This window comes from Bubalus bubalis, chromosome 21 (assembly GCF_019923935.1).
Source record: "Bubalus bubalis isolate 160015118507 breed Murrah chromosome 21, NDDB_SH_1, whole genome shotgun sequence".
Taxonomy (NCBI): domain Eukaryota; kingdom Metazoa; phylum Chordata; class Mammalia; order Artiodactyla; family Bovidae; genus Bubalus; species Bubalus bubalis.
Window position 1 is genome coordinate 42660123 of NC_059177.1, and position 19815 is coordinate 42679937.

Consider the following 19815-nt stretch of genomic DNA (forward strand, 5'->3'; position numbering starts at 1 on the left):
GCCCCTCTGTCCATGGGATTCTCTAGGCAAGAATACTGGAGTGGGGTGCCATTTCCTTCTCCACTGAGGGCTAACATTTAGGGAGCACGTACTGTGTAATGTGTTCCAGCTATGTCACTGACCTTCTTCTCAATGCTAACAGGGAGTGCTATGCTCAGCATCCCCATTCTGCAGGTAAGAAACGAGCTCAGAGAGACACAGGATACACAGCCAACAGAATCATCTAGACTTGAACTCAGATCTGGCTGACTCCAGGTCTTAATCACTCAGCAAAACTGCCCGCTAGACTAGAAATGTCTCCAAGCACGTGTGCAGCGCCCCCTGCCGGCCAGCTGTGGAAAATCTAACACACCATTCTCAGGGCCTCTGGGGTCTCATCGAGCCAGAACAACAAAAGGATTGCTAAAGATAGTGGTTCTCAACCTTTTAGACGGCTCTCAACCTTTTAGACGGCAGGGATCCCTTTGAGAAACTACCCAAACTACACCTCCTTCCCCTAGTTTCAGAAAAATTAATAAATGCACGGGATCGCAAAAACAATTTCACAGACTCCCTTCCAAGAGCCCCAGGTGAAGTGCCAGGAGGCACTGGGACACTAGTGGCTCCAAGAATTCAGGAGGAGCTACAGTGAGAGCCTGCCCCTACCCGGCAGGAGAGCTGCCACGACCCAGGCCCCTGTCGCCACCCTCTTATCAAATCCGCAAACAGAATTAGAGGGAGTGGGCAGTGACGGGGGAGGATAGAGCTGCCATCCCCTCTGCAACACCCCCATCTAGTGGCCAAAGGCAGAATTGCATGTTCCTCCGGAACACCTGATTTCCTGTAGAATTTGGACCGTTTGCAAAGCCCACAAACGCAATCTGGGTCACTGCACTCAGGACACTGAGTACACGTCAGCCCACTGCAAATCCCTTTGCCTTCAAGAGTCAGAGGACTCACATTGCAGGCTTCCTAGTTTAGGTGAGAATAATAATGATGAGGACTGTATTTTCTCAGTTACACTTTTGCAGGTAAGATTTATCTTGCGTGTTCATATTTTAAATACATCTCACTTAGTTCCCACATCCCATAGTGCCGATGCAAAAATTCAGGTCAAATGCTAATTCCTGCATTAGGAAGTGGTAAGGCAGAACATCAATCTAGATTGGTTGCTGCTGCTGCTAAATCACTTCAGTCGTGTCTGACTCTGTGCGACCCCAGAGACAGCAGCCCACCAGACTCCCCGGTTCCTGGGATTCTCCAGGCAAGAACACTGGAGTGGGGTGCCATTGCCTTCTCCAATACAGGAAAGTGAAAAGTGAAAGTGAAGTCGCTCAGTCGTGTCCGACTCTTAGCGACCCCATGGACTGCAGCCCACGAGGCTCCTCTGTCCATGGGAGTTTCCAGGCAAGAGTACTGGAGTGGGGTGCCATTGCCTTCTCCGTTGGTTGGATTCGGTTCAATTGCAGAGACCGTCACCACTGTGTGCTCGTACCTCTCAGATCAGCCCAGTGGTTACAGGGCACCTAATTTAGTCCTAGGGCTTCCCTGATAGCTCAGTTGGTAAAGAATCCGCCTGCAATGTAGGAGACCTTGGTTCAATTCCTGGGTCAGGAAGATCCGCTGGAGAAGGAAACGGCTACCCACTCCAGTATTCTGGCCTTGAGAACTCCATGGACTGTATATAGTCCATGGGGTCACAAAGAGTCAGACATGACTGAGCGACTTTCACTTTCACTGATTTAGTCCTGCATGCATTTCTGCAGGACCCAATTTTGTTCCACTATTATTCTATCCTATTTTTAGACCTTAGACTAAAGTAGTCATTTTCCACACAATGACAGGCAGAATGACACTTTACAGCAAATAGTAATTCTGCTCTCTTATCCCTTAGGAACCACGGGAGCGGTGCTGACACAGAAATCTTTTGACATGTACTCTGGAGGTAGGCCCCTCTGTTGGCCCCAAAGTTGAGGGTGGGCTGAGCTGCTGCCTGTGGCATGGAGGCCACCCGTGTGCCAGAGAGCTTAGCTCCTATTTTCAGAGATACAAACAGACAGTGGCAGAAGGGGCTGGGCGGTGGAGGGCCATCCCACTGCCTTTGAAACCCCTTGCTACTGTCTCACTGGGCTCTCGGATGCAGATCCTAAGACCAGGACGTGAGGAGGTACTCTAAGGGACTGGCAGTAGGGACTGAGGGAGTGAGCTGGGGAAAGGAAGAGCAGCCAGTACGGGGTGTTATCCAGCCAGGGACCACTGTGGGAGCCACTGCGCCTACCTAAGTACATGAGCCCAAGTCGGGAGACATCACCAAGCAGGAGCACACAGAGCAGGGGCTGAAATGTGGGAAATGGAAATCTGATGCCCAAAAGTGACGGCAGATGGTGTTTGGAAGGCAACCAGTGGCAGCATCCTTAGGGACAGAAGTGGTGACCCATGCCATAGGCTCAGGGCTCCCCACCACGGCCATCTTCCAGCCAAGTCCCACCTCACAGATAGGGTCTGCAGGGCCAGAGGGTGTCCCCCCCTGGAACCCACATCAGGGCCCATTCACTCCTGTTCCAGGCTTGCCCCCACGCTGCAGACATGCCCGTAAGACTGAGGATGGCCCAGCTTGACTGCTGCCAGAGGGGAGGCAGTGACAGAGCGTGGGCAGACAGGGTGGGTTGTCCATATGCAAGCATGCAGAGCCCCTCCCGGTGTAGGATGGAGTGGGGGACGGGTGAGAAGAGAGGGGGCAGACCGTAGACTGAGGACAGGGGCCTTCCTTTGTTCTCTGTCCAGGATCTTGCAGATAGGGTGGCAGGGCCCAGGTTATGGAAAAGGTCCAGCGTCTGGATTCAGAGATTTCAGTCTGTGAGACCCAAGGCGGGTGACATCTCTTGAACGTCAGTTTTGTCATCTATAAAATAGGGGTCACCATAGAGTCTACTTCATGAGATGGATGTGAGAATTAAATGATATTCTGCAGTAATCAGGGGGAGGGGCCCAGAGGGGCTTCACCTCCCTCCCCTGCTCCCTCATTCCATCACTGTCATTCAGAAGCAAGACAGTCACCTGTCAAAATGGAGAGGGAAAAAAATAAAAGGGTAAACCAAGTTTTATAGAGCCTTATTATAAACATGGATGTAACCATAAGTCATGTATGGATGTGAGAGTTGGACTGTGAAGAAAGCTGAGCGCCGAAGCATTGATGCTTTTGAACTGTGGTGTTGGAGAAGACTCTTGAGAGTCTCTTGGACTGCAAAGAGATCCAGCCAGTCCATTCTGAAGGAGATCAGCCCTGGGATTTCTTTGGAAGGAATGATGCTGAAGCTGAAACTCCAGTACTTTGGCCACCTCATGCAAAGAGTTGACTGAATGGAAAAGATTGTGATGCTGGGAGGGATTGGGGGCAGGAGGAGAAGGGGACGACAGAGGATGAGATGGCTGGATGGCATCACTGACTCGATGGACGTGAGTCTGGGTGAACTCCGGGAGTTGGTGATGGACAGGGAGGCCTGGCGTGCTGCGATTCATGGGGTCGCAAAGAGTCAGACACGACTGAGCGACTGAACTGAACTGAACTGAACCATAACTGATAGGGAACCAGAAACAGAAGCCTTTTGAGAGCAAGTCACCCCTTCCCACAGGAGACCAAAAGGAAAAAGAGAGAAATGGTGACATTTCAGAGTGAGAAGATATCGGAAGGCACACTTCGTTCTTCCAAACATCCGCTGTTCCTCCCAGACAAGAGCCAGATTTTGATATCTGGTGACAGCTCAAACAAATGAGTGTTTCTTTCAGAGCTCCCACTTTTGTCTCAAGAGTTGAAGGGCCGCTGTGGTCATTGACTGGAGGCCTCCATGTTACAGACAAGTTGGCAGCTGGGCTTGCTTGGGGGACTTGACTTTGCCTCTGAATTCAAGGGATCCCCACAGAATTAATAAGAATCAGGACAGCTTCCTGGGCACGCAGACTGTGAGCAGGGCGGTCACACAGGGCCTCTTGCTTAGAAGAAACTTGATTCAATGCTCTGCCTTCACTGTCTCGAAATGATTAATAATTTTTTCAACAAAAGGTCCACATTTTCATTTTGCACTGGACCCGAAAGATCATGTAGTCAATCCTGCTGGTAGTTGTAACTCTACTATAATGCACTTACTGTAAGCCCAGAGTCATCATCACCTTCAATCTTTACAAAAATGCTCTGAGCAGGGCTATTAATCCTCCTTGTTTGACAGATGTAGCCCCGGCGTTGCCCACCAGGCCACTCTTGCCTGTACTTCCTCTACCATTCAAGAGCCCTCTGCATAAGTGATGCTGTATCCAGAGTACTATTTGCACTCTCAGTATGCTCATTTAAATCAGCTCACTCTCTCTCTTTTTTTTTAACCTAAATAAATAGATCTTAAAAGGAAATTAAATCACTGTCCTAAGTTGAAAGCCATTATCATTTTTTATGCAGGGAAGGTGACCATAAACATAAGCACAACAGAAAAAAATCATCTGTCACTGAAGCAAGCTGCATGCTGATGCCTGCCCAGGTGCTGTGCCCAGACCTGCTCTCTGTTCATTCCAGAGATGTCGCAAGTGCGGGCATGTACTGGAGACGCAAAGGAGACTTGCTGCTTGACCTAAGCTGGAGAGTTATTCTCTCTCTAACCAGAGTTGCCCAGTGGCTACACCCTCTAAGTCAGCACAGACAAGCTGGGTGCATCTGAAACAGTGTAGAAGGGGGCAGCTGGCAGTGTGAAAAGAGCCCAGAGCCCTGGGAGAGGACTGTGCTCAGACCCTGGGGGGTGGGGGTAGACCCCCGAAGGCTCTTACCCCAGCTGCAGCTCAGAATCGCTAGGGAAACGCTCAATATCCAGAGCCCGCCCCAGGCCAGCTGAACGAGGGTCCCCTCACTCTCTGCAGATGGAGCTCAGCATCCGGCCACCCGGGCCCCCCAGGATCATTAGGGCCAAAGGAGAAGATGAGGATGGCCAGCCATCTTTCCCCTAAATGACCAGCACCTCGTTTTTCATTTCTCCCCCAGATGCTAGCCTCCTGACAAAATTCCTTAAAAAAATTTCTGAGGATATGCTGGTGCTGGTGGCCTCTTACGATGACCCAGGGACCAAGTAAGTGGGAACCTCCATCTGCACCGTCCCTTACAATGCCAGGGATGCACATACAAGGGGGAGAAGTGAATAGAACACTTACCATATGCAAGCCCTCTCCCGCTGTCCTGTGGGTCCAGCTGCTCCTAAGGAACCAACCAGACAGGCGCACAAAGAGATGTTCTGGGGGATTCATGACAGTCGTGGTCACAACAGTGAAAAACCAGCCAATTAAAATACATTAATTAAAAAAAAAAAAACTGGCCACCCTCTCTGTGCCAACTGGTGACAGAAACCATGCTGTACGGCAATGTAGAATGTATTATTATATAGACATAAAAGAGAAAATACTCCATCAGAAATGATGATGTAAAAAATGTTTAAGGATCTGGAAGAATCACTCTTTAGCATTAATTTTTTTTAAAAATCAGGTTACAAAAGAGTCGCTATAATCCCACAGTGCATGAGGGAAAAAAACATGAAGGAGATATAATGAAATTTTACAATGATTATGTCAAGGGCAGGTGAGACTGTAAGTCATTTTTAGTTACTTTGTGAAGTTCCATATTTCCAAGTGAACCTGCGTTATATTTGTAAGCAAAAGCAGGGCCATTTTAACTCCTCTCCAGCCTTGCGGGGTGGCTTTTGGAGGGGTGTCCTGGCTGCTCCCCACTCAGAGCTCCTCACTGCCACCCACACTGGAGGTGGGGTGGAGGGGAGCCCAGGAGATGCTCCCCTTCTCCCATCCCTCCTCACCGTCCTCTCTGGTCCCCTGCAGGATGAATGATGAAATCAGGAAGCTCTTCTCCAACTTGGGCAGCACCCACGCGAAGCAGCTGGGTTTCCGGGACAGCTGGGTGTTCTTAGGGGCCCAAAACCTCAGGAGTAAAAGCCCCTTTGAGCAGGTGAGTTCCTGGCAGCCTCCTTTTCCCAGTGAAGGGGGGATGGGGGGTGCAGGGGATGATGCCAGGGACGGACAGACAAGGGCTGGGGTGGCTAGGGAAGAACACACGGGTCAGTGTGAGGAGGTCCACCCAGCTGTCGTCCACCCCGGAGGTCAGGGTGGCCCGACTGGCTCCTTCTCAAGTAGGAAGCAGCGTTGGCCATTGTGCAAGGAAGTGGGTCCTGTATAAACACATAGATAAGTAGATAAGTACCAAAAAGGAGAAGGGAAAGAGGGGAAAAGATGAAAGGAAATTCAGGCATGGAGGAAAGGGAAAGGAATGTGGAGATAAAGCTCCAGTGACTCGATGGGGGAAGGGGGAGTCCAGAGCAGAGAGTGGATGCCTATCTTCTGGTCCCCGCTGCAAGTCCCTCCTCCCCACCTGTAAAGGGGGCAGGTTTGGCCAGGGGAGCCCCAGGTTCCCTTCTAAGTTCCCTGTGGAGAGGATGAGCTTGCACAAAGAAGGAGACACAAGGAGACCCCCACATGAGTATGTGGAGGTGTCAGGAAGGACCCGTGATCTGAGCTCCATAATCAGTACCCAGGGGGCGGCCCAAGCAGAGGGCACCTGGGAGGCACCCAGTGGTGGGGCTTGAGGTGCACTCACCGGAGGAAGAGGAAGTCAGTGGAGGGTTGGGGATCCCAAGGAAATGCTGCACCTTGTCCCCCCCATGCAGTCATCTGTGCATCCCCAGCTCAGAGCAATTCCAAAACCTGAGAGAACTGGCCAGGCCTCCCCAGCATGAAGCTGGCCAGTCTCTGGTAGTGAGAACATTCAGCTTTGCCAGGACTCGAGACAGGAAGCTAAGGGTCAGGCATATGGGACCACTGAGGAACGCAAACTCTGGCCTGAAGGCAATGGGGAGCCACGGTAGGCTTAAATGGGAGAGTGACCAGATCAGATTGATAATAAGAAAGACTAGTATTCAGCAAGTGCTTTCTCTGTGCAGGCACGGCTGAGCAGGTGACCTGCAGGGTCTTATTTAGCCAGACAGTGATCATGCATCACATCTCACAGACGGGGATCCAGAACCTTGGAGACGTTTAAACCGGCTTGCTCTGTGATAGGGACGCATGTCTCATCCAGGTCTGCAGCCTCCCCAAGGCCTTCCTGTCCCTATACTTTCAGAACGGCCTCCCTGGCTGTGTAGAGAGCACTGTGGAAGGGGCACGCGTCTGAAGGAGGCCTGGAGGGGGCGGGGCTGCGGGAGGCAGAGAAGGGGCGGAGTCGAGCAGCCAAGTGCGGAGCTCCGGGAGGTGGGCGGGGAAAGGGCTGAGCCAACGGGGTCTTGCCTTGTTTGGAAAATGTTGGCTTGGTTTGTATGTGTGTCTTTCCAAGAGAACGTATTCAGGTAGTCAGAAATTACTTTTTTTTAAAAAGAAGGAATAGTTTAAAGTAGCTTCACCCTCTGGGGGCAGGGGCTCCAGAGTGCCCCGGTGGGCGGTGCCGAGGCAGGACTCCCTAGGAAGAGGCTTGATGAGGCGCTGTTCCTCCTTAAAGCACAGCTTCCAGACTCAGCAAAACTGGGCCAGTTACAGCAAAGGGGAAGCACGTAAGTAGAGAAAAGTCAGAGCACCTTTTCCCTGGTTTCTATGATCAGCTGGCTGCAACCCAACACCCAAATATGAACCAAAGACCCCAAACTGATTAAAAGCATCCTGTCCTTTGTTCTCACCATGGAAAGCTGGGTTTTAGAGAAGCCGCACCAACAGTTTATTTTTTCTTCCTAAAGTTTAGGAAGATATTTACCATTTACAACTTTCTTCCACAAATTATCCTGAGCATTTTATGTCTTTTATTTTTTAATTTCGTAATATATATGTTGAAGTATAGTTTTCCCAGTACACAGCAAGCTGATTCAGTTATACATATGCACATATATTATTTTTCAGATTATTTTCCATTATAGGTTATTATAAGATACTGACCATAGTGCCCTGAGCTATATAGTAAATCTCTGTTGCTTGTTGCATATCTATTTTTTAATTAAAAATCTAGCATTCTATTCATACTAAGTCAAACAAATAGAGTCAAAATATCATAAATTTTTTAGTCAGGCAAAAATTCATTAAGTTTTCTAAGATATATGTCTCATACATACTATTTGTATATATGTATACAAAAGCTTTTCTACCACGCTTGATAAAAGCCTGAGCATTTTAAACACAGTCTCTTTTTTAAAAAAAACTTTTATTGGGTATAATTGCCTTACAGTGTTATGTTACTTCCCACTGTACAGCAAAGTGAATCAGCTATATGTGTACATATAGCCTCTCTCTTTTGGATTTCCTTTCCATTTAGGTCCCCACAGAGCACTGAGTAAAACTCCCTATGCTGTAAGTAGGTTCATTTAAACATAATCTTAACTGATTGTATGCTCTTTACACATTTCTTTTCAATATTAATTAATATTACACAGTGGTTCCACCACTTGCTAGCTGGGCAGCCACAGGCAGTGACTTTGGCCCTCTGTGCCTCAATTTTCCCTTCTGTGAGCTGGGATGATAACAGTGGGCACTTCTAAGGCCACTGTGAAGATTAACTGCATAAAGTGCATTCTGCCTGACATAGAGCAGGCATTCATGAATGGCTAGAATGCTTCTCTTTTTTTTTTATTGAAGAATAGTTGGTTTACAATGTTGTATTAGATTCCACTGTACATCAAAGTGATTCACCAAAGTTATACATATATACATATATCCTTTTTCATATGCTTTTCTATTATGATTTATTACAAAATACTGAATATAGTTCCCTGTGCTATAGAGTAGAACCTTGTTGCTTATCCATCCTATATAAAATAGTTTGCAGCTGCTGCTGCTGCTGCTAAGTCACTTCAGTCGTGTCCAACTCCGTGCGACCCCAGAGACGGCAGCCCACCAGGCTCCCCCATCCCTGGGATTCTCCAGCCAAGAGCACTGGAGTGAGTTGCCATTTCCTTCTCCAATGCCTGAAAGTGGAAAGTGAAAGTGAAATCGCTCAGTCGTGTCTGACTCTTAGCGACCCCATGGACTGCAGCCCACCAGGCTCCTCCGTCCATGGGATTTTCCAGGCAAGAGTAGTGGAGTAGGGTGCCATTGCCTTCTCCGAGTTTGCAGCTAGGATGCTGCTTTTTATTCTTGTGGTGGTTATTTTATTTTAATTTAATTGTTTATTTTATTTTGGTTAGTATTATTTTTTATTCAGTATTGATTTACTGATAATTAAAAGCAGGAAAATGTATTGATATTGAAAGCAGAAAAATGAAAAAAAATCTATTCGCGATGCATAAATATATATTCTATCATATAAATATATTTTACTTAATTTGGGAATTTGCCTTGTTTGATTTTTAGATTTTCTCTAAGTTTTGTGTTAGGGGTTAGTTGTTATTATTATAATTATTATTATTGCCATCTGGGATGTCCTAGCAGGGCTGAAGCTCTTCAAGCACCACTTCCCCAATGCTTGGTGCCACCGCCCCCCCCCCCCCAGGGCATGACAAGCAGTGACTAGACTCTGAAACCTTGGGCAAGTTGTCCTCCACCAGCCTCAGTTTACCTGTTGGTGAAATGGGCTAGAAATATCCCGCCCTCCCCCACCCCCCATGGGGCAGTAGTGAGGATGAAATGAAGCCATTTAGGTTTTAACACACAAGGCACATGCAGGCATGGGTCCTAACACAGTCAGTCTCTCTCTCTCTTTCTTCTGTCTCTCTAGTTCTTAAAGAACAACCCAGAAACGAACAAATATGACGGCTGGCCAGAGCTGCTGGAGCTGGAGGGCTGTGTGCCCCGGAAGGTATAGGGTGGCTGTGGCCCTTCCTGGGCTGGGCCCTGAGGCTGCTCCTGCCTGACCTGGGAACCGGAGCCCAGGATCACTGCGAGTCAGATGGGCAGGAGCTGACAGACGCAGAGGAGAAGTGGGAGCAGCCATGGGAAATGGAAAGTGCTGAGGGCCCTCCAGTACTCTGCCGGCTTCCTCTGCTGGAAACAAAACCCTCCTGGGTAGACGCATCCTCTCCGGAGTTGACCAGCGTCTGCAGGTCCTTCCGGAGCCGGCTGTCTGTGGAAAGAACAGGTGTGCTTTCCCTAGGGGACCGCTGACTGTCGCTCCCGGGGGAAGGACAGGACAGACTGCCTGCACCTGAGCACAATTAAACTTTATTTTTGATGATTTCGAACCAAATTTCCCACCCCCTTGCTGTGCAGCACTTCCCGGGGGGTGGGAATGGTCCAGACAGGGTTTGCTCAGCCCCATGTTCCCACAAGTCAGCAATGGTGTCAAGCCCCTGGTTAGGCAGCTGGAAGGGAGGTTGGTTTTATAGGGATCTCGTTTAGATATGAAAGTGTACGTGGTTCCAGCATGAGGTGTAAGACCCCCAGGAGCAGAGAGGGCCGGGGGGCCAGACACAGAGAACACGGTCTTCCACTGCTGTTTGAATGAGAGCTGCAGAACATCTAGAGCTGGTGAGGGGGGCCGCAGGGAGATCTGAGAAAGGCTGGAAGGAAAAGCCAGGCTGCAAGGCTTCGGGGAAGACATCCTGGCTATCTCTGTATGGGGCTCCAAGTACAGGTTATTTATCTGGGAAGTGATTCTGGAAAACACCCATAATGGGCAGGGAAGTAAGACAGGGAAGAGAAGGCAGCCTAGCAGGGGTGTATTGTCAACTCAGCTACCGCTGTGGGTGAGTGGAACTTAATTGCAGGGGAAGCCCTAGGAATTGGTGTCAAACATGCACCTCAGAGATCTCAGGAGAGGTGAGGGAGCTGGGGTACTGCCCATCAGCTGCGGGTGTTGCGAAATTCCTGGGTGCATCTAGTCTGCCCTACGTGGGGGAGAGCAGCCATCTGGACTTCGCGGAGAGTCCTTAGCCAAGAGATGTCAATACCAACCACGGGAGGCCATTGAAGTGGTGAAGCCCGAGGGATCTGGTGGTGAGACCCTGCCTGGGGTCTCTGAGAAGGGCCAGGGAAGAGCAGACTAAAGCCTGGGAGGAGGCATGGGGGCAGAAAGCATTGGCCCTTGGGCTCCTGGAGTGTGTACCAGGGAGAGCGCAAGGCTCATAGAGAAGATGCCCAGGCTCCAAGAGCAGACACCCAAGCGGTAGGACAGCAGAAGCTGAAGTCCTGTGCACTCCGTGGGTGTGGGGCTCACAGTTACCGAGCTCTGGGCACAGACAGGGCTTCAGAAGGGCCGAGAGGGCCTGGGCTAGAGGAGGAGAAGTGTGGGAACCTTCAGCAGGGGCCTTGGTTGGGCGGGGAGTGGGGGGCTGCAGTTGCATGGGGTCAAGATCAGTGATCAGAGCCTGGTAAGACGGCAGTGAGCAGGCCTGGCTAAGGAAGTCAGAAGGCGCATGGCTGGCCACCCTGCCGATGCCGCAGCCCTGTGCCTCTTCCCCAGGCATGGCAGCTCACTCTCAGGGGAAGTTTGCCGGCCCCACCCGACCACCTGCACATCCATATAACGCTGGCAGCCCCGGGAGTAGACAAATTTGCCCCATTCCTCCCTTTTTGTTCCAAGTGGAAGGCCCTCTCCCCACACCTGACATGCTGACAGAGGGCTGCCCCAGTACCCTTCCGTCCTGACCCCCCAGGACCAACGGGTCAGTCTTGGGGCGGGGGTGGGGGTGCTTCTGAAGGCCCTGGACCCTGACCAAGCCCCTCAGCCCCTCTTAGCTGACTCACTGTAATGGGTGGTTAGCCACCGCAGGCAATGTGGCTGGTCAGAAAGGCCGGGCCCAGATCTGAGTGCTTGCTCTGCCACCCTCTAGCCGGACGAGCAGGTCATGTCACCTCTGGGCCAGAGTTCTCCTTTGAGAAATGGGGGCAAAGGGCATCAGTCTCTCAGGGGCTTGTGGGCACTAAATATGATAAAGTAGCCATATCACCAGAAGTCAAAGAAGAACATACGTATGTACGATGTTTGGGAAAACATCTGGCCAGACAGCCCCTCTGGGGATGAAGGTGCAGGCAGTTTGCATTATTAGCATACGCTACTCCTGTGTTTGGGATTTTTTTTTTTCTTAAGCAAAAATATCTCATAAAATTAAACGAGGATGAATAAGACCGCTAAAGTGAGTCTATAACCAGGAAGAGGGCAGTGTTCTTGGCAGGGGCCACCCTTTAAAAAGGACCACCTGGTTGTGGTACTTTTCTAGAAGCTGCATTTGCACAGCACTTCAAAGAAGATTGAGAAAACGTCAACAGGATGAATCAGAGAATTGAGGAAGGGTCTCCTGGAGATGGGAGCTTGGAAAGGCAGCACAGCGAGAAGGTTGGTGCCCCACCCACCCACCCCCTCTCCCAGCTTGTGCTCAGACAGGCTGGGCAGTCTGCACTCTCCTTTAGAGAACTGCCCCGGGGGCTACGCAAACCTTTGCTCCCGAGTGCAAAGAAGAGAGGTCGGGAAGTGCCAGAGTTCACGTGAGCATGGATGGTCCATAGCTGAGGACTTCCTGGTCTTGGGGCAGGACCGCCATGAGGGGTAATGCACACACCCCAGAGTTCCCTGTGGGCTCAAGTTAAAGCTGGGACTTTGCCTGAAAGCATCCCCATCCTGCCCCCGTGCTCCCTTAACTATGGTCTCCAGTCCTTCATAAATCACTGGCAAGAAGTCGTATCCCAAAGTCACCTTCTGAGGGACTTCGGTTCCTCCCCCTGGAAGAGGCAATGGGCGTGGCCAGCTAGGTAGGACTGAGCGCAGGCGTGGACTAGGAGACAAGACCACCCTGTCTGCACGAATTTTCCTTAAACGCCACTTCTTGAAGCCATGTTGGGTCTCGCTGGGGCTGGCATCACATAGTAGCAACCACCCATCAGACTCCCCATGTCATCTTCAGGGCATTGTGATCACTGAAGGGATCCCCAGGTCAGGTCAAGATTGGCGCAGGACAGAGAGTCCAAAAAACCAGCCATCGAGAGTCTACTGCCCCGCCTAAGGGTCAGCTCCCTCACTCACCTTCTATATGTCAGAAACAGTGTTTGCTGGGGACACCTCGATGAAGGAAACGAGGCACGGTTTCTGCTCCTAGTCCAGGAGGGTCACAGATGAAGACGCAGTGCAGCTTGATAATGGCTATGTTGGGGAAAGGCTGTAGGGTCAGAGAAGGCATCCTGGAGAAGGCAGCACGCTCGGCGAGCCTGGGAATGTGCCGGAGTTCACCAGGCAACGAGGGAAAGCGGCATGTGCCAGGCGAGGCAAGAGTATAGAGGAGGCCTGCCAGGGGCACAGAGTGGGTGCCAAACGCTGAGCGGATGGGGTGAGGGGGCCTTGTGGGCTAGGCGAAGGGGTTCAGATTCTGCCCAGGATCTGTGGGGATCAGTGAGAGGTTTAGGCTGAGGCTGGCATGATCGGATTTGCAGAAGACATTCCTCCTGGCTGTTGTATGGAGAAGGGAGCGGAGGCGAGAGGGTCAGTGAGGAGGCTGCTGTGTCATCCGGGGAAAGTGGGTGGTGGCCTGGCCAGAGACAGGATGGGCAAAAGGGACCAGTCTCGGGGGGTATTCGGGAAGTAAAATGGACAAGACTTGGGGACTGACTCTGTCATCATCGGGGTGACAAGCCTTCAGGAACCTCTGCAAGGTACTCATGATCTTGGACTCTGGGGCTCATATTTCCCTTCATTGTTCCCACCAGCGTGCCTCTCCTCTCTCCCAGGAGTGAGGATGGGGCTGTGAGCGGAGCCGGTGTTCCCCTAAGTCACAGCAAGGGCTTTCCAGTAGCTGTAATTCTGGTCATCACCAGTAGGTGACAGCCCAAGATAGAAAGGGAAGGCTGGTATGTTCACCCAGTTCTTGGGAAAGGCGTGGTGCTTAATAGACTGGTCCCCTGGGACTTGCCGATAGGCAGTGGACTTACCACCACTATTATGAGGCACGTCACAACAGCACGTCCCTAACTTCTATGGAGACTTGGCTGTCATATAAATAGGCTCTGCACAGAGCTTTACATGAGTTACCTCATTTCATCCTCATAGCCGCCTGGGGTGGGGATGCTTGTTATTCCTTTTATGCATATGGAAAAAAAGAGGCTCAGAGAGGTCAAGTAACTTGTCCAAAGTCACACAGCCAAGAGCCTTAGAATAAAGATTGGCATCCCAATCTACCTCCATCACTACAGGAAACAGACTCTTTCAGAAAAACTTGCCCTGAAACTATTACTGTTTTCTGTCCCCCTTTACTCTTCCCCCTTGACTCCCTCTCCCTTCCTCCTCCTCCTGCGTGCCTCTGAAGACTTCTGAAAATTGCCAAAGGTCTCACCATCTACCATCATTCTTTGGGAGAGATGGAGGGGGCTGGGCTTGAGAGATCTGGAACTCCTCTGTTCAGATCCCTGCCGCATAGCGCAGGCCTTGCTTTTTTCCACAAGGCTGTAGGCCAGGAAAGAGCAGATGTTTATCTGCTTTTTGCGGATGAAGAAAGAAGCTAAGCATTGTGCCCAGGCCGCATGGTGAAACCAGGCCATGCTGATCTGGCTAGTCCTGACCCTCCACCACCAGCCGCTGCTCCACAAACCACTCATGTATTCCAAGCATCGCCCCTGCAGGGACCACCAACCCCACTCCTCCTGCCCAAGACACAGGGTCCAAAGGCTGGTTTTTAGACCCCTGTCTTGCCAGGAGCGAGGCTTCAGACATCCAGTCAATCGAGGCATCCAGTCAAGCCAGCTTTCAGTGTGGCTCATAAGCCCTATTTCAGCAGGACTCCAAGCAGATGGGGAAAATTAATAAGTGTGTAAAATTCCTTTTCCTCCCTTCCAATCCCACCAAGAACCAAGCCAGTGGATAATTATGGGATGGCTGCCAACAGAGTTTGGTCTTCAGAGTTGACTGATGGCGCTTGTACCTCTGTGGCTGGCTGCCAGTCTAGTCACTGCTCTTTCCAGTTTTGTGGGTGTTCTTACTGCAGGAAAACAGAAGCTGTACCCCTACTGTGACTGGGACAGGCAGAAAAGGCAGGGGCTGAACCCAGGAGAAGCAGCAGAGGGAAGAAGCCACACTTTTGCTTGGCTGGATGGGGCATAGGTGCTGGGGGAAATACAGCAACAAGAATAACAACAGTATTGATAATTGCGATGAGTTAGGGCCGTGTTAAGCACTCTACATACTTAAGACTATTTAATCGAATCCTGCATCATTTCTTTATCCCCTCCACCAATATATGGACTTCCCTGGTGGCTCAGATGGTAAAGAGTCTGCCTGCAATGTGGGAGACCCCGGTTCAATCCCTGGGTTGGGAAGATCCCCTGGAGAAGGAAATGGCAACTCACTCCAGTATTCTTACCTGGAAAATCCCATGGACCGAGGAGCCACCAATATGTACTGAGTGACTGCAACATGTCGAGTGCTATTCTAGATGCAGGGGAGTAAACTGAGGAACAAGACAGGCCAGTCCCAGACTTTGTGAAGATGCCATTCAGGTAGGGATGACAGACAATAACCACGGTTTCTGATGAGTGCTATAATAAATACTAAACAGCTCTTGAGGCCACAGGAAGTCTGGAAAAGCTTCTCTGAGGTAGTGATAACTGAGCCTAAAAGACAAAGTGTAAAGAATCGTGCCAAGATTTTAAAAACAAATGAATTCAAGGGAGAGAGATGGGGAACATTTCAGGCAGCAAGAGCAGCCAGTGGAAAGGTGCCGAGGTAAGAATAAAAGTGGTCCAAGCAGGAACTGTCAGGGAGAGGAGGGCTGCGGCAGGCGAGGCCCCAGAGGCAGAGCCAGGCAAGACTGGATGAATCAGAGCCCGTGGACCATGGGGGACTCCATTCCATGGGCAAAGTCGGGTCTAGAACACCTGATCCTGCACCCTTCACCACCAGCTGCCATCTCATACGTCATCCGGGTCACAATCACTGTGCCAGGCTCTGTGCTGGAGGAAAGGGAAGGCCACTGGGCTTTCCCCACCCAGCCAGCTCTTGGGAAAGGACGCTGTGCTGAATCACACTGCTTGCCTGGGGCTCGCCAGCGGGCAGTGGGTCAATCATCCGTATTAGTAACAGTGGGATAACAGCAGCATCTAAATTCCATGGAAATTGCTGTCATCGAAACCTGTGTCAGAGCTTTATGTGAATTACCTCATTTCATCCTCACAGCCCTGTGGGATGTGGGACCACTGTCATCCCAGTTTGGTCAAGAGGAAGATTGTGAAGCAGGGAATGACACTTAAGCTTTAACAGGACAATGGCTTCAGCTGCACGCACCTTCCCTTCCAGCCCTCAGAGCAGCACCCACCGTGAGCTGTGGTTATCTGACCACCCCACCACCACCACCACACACACACACACACACACACACACACACACAGGTGAAGAACCCATGGCTCAGAGGTCAAGTCATGTGAGGAAAAGAGCTGTGACTCCAGCCCAAGGTGCCCAGCCTTAATCTTGCCCGGGCCGGTGACAACCAGCAGGGAGGGGGTGAAATGAGGAGGAGGGTGACTGCTGGGCAACGCGGAAACCTTGGCCCCCAGCCTGGAATCCGGCCTCCAGATATTTTCCTGGCCTGAGCCCAAACTGGCCACCCTGCTTGGACTGCTGCTCTGGTGAATGAAGCATTCCGCTCTGGGCATCTCTGCTCCGGAGAACCCCAGCCCCGAGTGGCTCCTCAGATCTGTCCTTAACGGGGCTGAGGAGCCTGAGGGTCACATCCCCACACAGACCCTCCCGATCCCCCGCCGGGGCCTGTCTGCTGGCTTGAAGGTCAAGGCCTGCCCTCCGGGCCGCCAGAGGTCACCTGCCACACCCCAGCTGCCCGCTGCGGGGGGAGAGGACCACTTTGCCCCTCCCTGGCAGGGGCAGGAGTGCAGAAGGTGAGGAACCACCAGGACCCCAGGAGGGCATGCGGCCGCCTGGGGACACCGGCCCCTCGTCAGGATCAATCACCCTAAGCCTGTCTGAGGAGCAGCCAGCTTAGGAGCAGCCATGAAAGCCGCCTTTGTGCCCAAGGAGAATGAGCCGCAGGAGGACGGGGGCCCCTGGCCCAGGGCACCCCTTGGGCCCCGGATCCTGAAATAACACCGAGGGGAGGACCCCCCGCCTGGCCCCCCCCACCCTGCCCCAGGCCCAGCCAATACCGGTGCCCACTTTGTGCCATGGGAGCTGCCCAGGGGAAGAAGGTAGGAGCCCCCGAGGGTCCTGCAGAGGCCCTGGACATGGGGAGGGAGGCTGCGCCCGCCAGGTGGGGTCCCTCACACACTGCTCGCCAGCCCCCTCCCTGAGCTCAGAGCTAAGATTTCATGTAGAAACCTGGCTGGGGCTCAGGGCAAGGCCGGCGTCCAATCTGTCCATCTCTGAATCAGACCTGGGGCCGCCCGGCCTCTCAGGCTCCCTGGTCTTATACACACACATAGCCCCTTCCTGCCCTACCTCGGGTTCCCCGACCACTCCCCCCAGCCCCACCCCCAGCACCAGGGGAGCCTGGCACAGGTGAAGGCGGGGCAAGAAAACAGTAACGACTATTGTAATGAACTTGGCTAACCAGTGGTCACCAGAGGTAGGGCCAAGGGCAAGTTATTGAAGCTCTCTGTAGCTCATGTCCTCATCTGTGAAATCGGACAATAGTAGTCACTACCTCCCAGGCTTGTGGTGGGGACTAAAAGAATTATATCATGCGAAGCATTTGAAAGAGTGCCTGGCACATAGTGGGCTATATATGGTCCGTTGGTGGTAGATTTGTCTTCATGTTATCCATCTATCCATGTTATCCATCCATTATCCTTCTAAGTCTGGGGTCTCCGTGGGGTGGGGGGAGGGAGTGTGGTAGTTAGCACAGCCAGTGCGGCATTTCTGAAAACGAGGTCTGTACACCCCTTGTGTTGGCTTTAAACATGGGGGGGGGGAGGTGTGGGAGGGGGCTTGTTAACCTGTCGCTTTCTCAGGGCCCACCCAGAGCTCCTGGGTCAGAGTCTCTGAGGAGGGGCTGGGGAATTCTGGCACATGTTCACAGCCATACCAGGACTGCCCACCAGCAATGTGGTCAGGCTGCCAGGTCCCAGCTCCTCCACCCACTTACTGTGGTGAGGAACCCCACCCTCTGCATCCCAGTCCTCACCTGGGAAGTGGGGCGGGTACCCATCTCTGGGGGGTTCCCTGAGATGCTGCCAGTAAAGTGCTTATCAGCTTCCTGACCCCCAGAGGGCCCCATACACGGAGATGCTAATCCTCTCCCAGCTGTGATGAACTATTGTATTAAAGGCGGGGAAGTGAGGTTCAGAGGCCAAGCGTGACTTCTTAGCCAGTGTGAAAAAGGGCAGGATTTTGACTCCCTTCTGCTTAACTGCAAGCCTTCTGCCAACCCAGCCCATCCCACACTTTTCAGATTTAAAGAAGAGTACGTTGTAGACCTGTGGAGGAAGAACTCTGGTCCTCAGTTTCTCCGTTTGCAAAACAGGAGTGTTGGGCTCGATAACCCCTGCATGCATGCTAAGTTGTGCGACCCCGTGGACTGTAGCCCGCCAGGCTCCTCTGTCCATGGGGTTCTCCAGGCAAGAATACTGCAGTGGGTTGGCGTGCCTTCCTCCAGGCAATCTTCCCGACCCAGGGACTGAACCCAGATCTCCTGCATCGCAGGCCAGTTCTTTACCATCTGAGCCACCAAGCCTCCTAGTGCTGGCCTCACTTCCCATTGCAAGGCTGACTCCTGTCTGCAGGGGTCAGTGTGGGTCACCTGCAGTCAGGGCAGGAAGGTGATCGGACACAGCCTCTGGGAGTCCCAGAGCTGCCCTCCCAGACAAGCTTCGGGCCCTGGCCCTGGCCCCAGCCGATCCCCTCTCTCAGAAACACTCTTTCCACTCCTCCCCGCTGGATCCTATCTGTGCTGAACCTGAGACAGGAGTCATCATGGAAGCCAGCTACCCAGGCCTAAAAATGACCCTAATAAGGTCTGTCCCAGGAAGGACGGAGTATAGCTCATGGTCTGCCTCTCCCTGTTCCTCCCCACCCCCTGGCACACATTGGCGATCAATCCCCTACCCTTTCCCACTAAGTCCAGACAGCTTCAGAATCCTCAGCGCAGCCTAACGGGTCAGTGAGAACTTGCCCCCAGGTTGAAAGCCACACCTATCCTTGGACCCCACCGCTTCCCCACCCCAGGGGAAAGTCCTCCAGGGAGAAGGCAGCCGGGCACAGTGATTGGGAACATGGGCTACACAGTCAGACAGGCCTGTGTCAGTTCCTCCACACCCTCTGGGACCTTCGGCAAGTCACTGCACCTCTCTGATTCTACCTTAGTAAACGAAAGATAAAAGACCCTCTTCAGATTATCGTAAAACCCAAATGATCCCATGCCTGGAACAAAATGGGTGCTCAGTCTCTCCCTGAACCGGATCCTCCCGTGCCTGTGTCCTCTTCTTAGCCTCACCAACCTTCCCTTGAGCCAGCACGGCCAATGGCAGGCATAAAAGCTGATACCCAGCAGCTGTGCCTTCCCCCGCTGGTCAGTGGTGAGCCAGGCTGGAGCGAAGTCTGTGAGCAAGCCTCAAGCCAGGCTCCCCCTTCGGTAGACCACCCCACCAGACCTCCCCCATGCCCACCTCCCTCTTTCCAGAAGCAACACCCCGCTGGCCTCTGTGTGGAAAGTAATCCCTGTCACCTATGCATTTATTCTCCCACAGGCTTGTCCCATGAAATGCACCCTGCTATCCTCAGAGGCATCCCATACCCCGCCCCCAGTTATGGTTTAATCATAATCATAAAATGACAAGTCTGAAAAAGCCTTGATGATGCGGTCCAGTCCCTGCCTCACTAAACAGCTGGGAAGACTGAGGTCAGAGAAGGGAAGGACTTCCCAGGGCCATGCAGCCAGGGCCAGGGCATTTCTGTAGTGCCTG

At 52.0% G+C, this 19815-nt stretch overlaps 1 protein-coding gene across 4 annotated transcripts in view; it reads left to right on the top strand.

Annotated features, from left to right (window-relative positions):
* Nucleotides 1-9843, top strand: part of FAM3D (FAM3 metabolism regulating signaling molecule D) — a 37521-nt gene extending 27678 nt beyond the window's left edge. For all 4 annotated transcript variants that reach the window (XM_006062971.3, XM_006062966.3, XM_006062968.3 and 1 more), the window contains 4 exons: nt 1874-1924; nt 5000-5084; nt 5842-5968; nt 9707-9843. In XM_006062971.3, the coding sequence (XP_006063033.1) occupies nt 1874-1924; nt 5000-5084; nt 5842-5968; nt 9707-9793 (350 nt within the window). In that variant the 3' untranslated portion in view covers nt 9794-9843. The remainder of the gene's footprint in view (nt 1-1873; nt 1925-4999; nt 5085-5841; nt 5969-9706) is intronic.
* Nucleotides 9844-19815: the final 9972 nt, after the last annotated feature.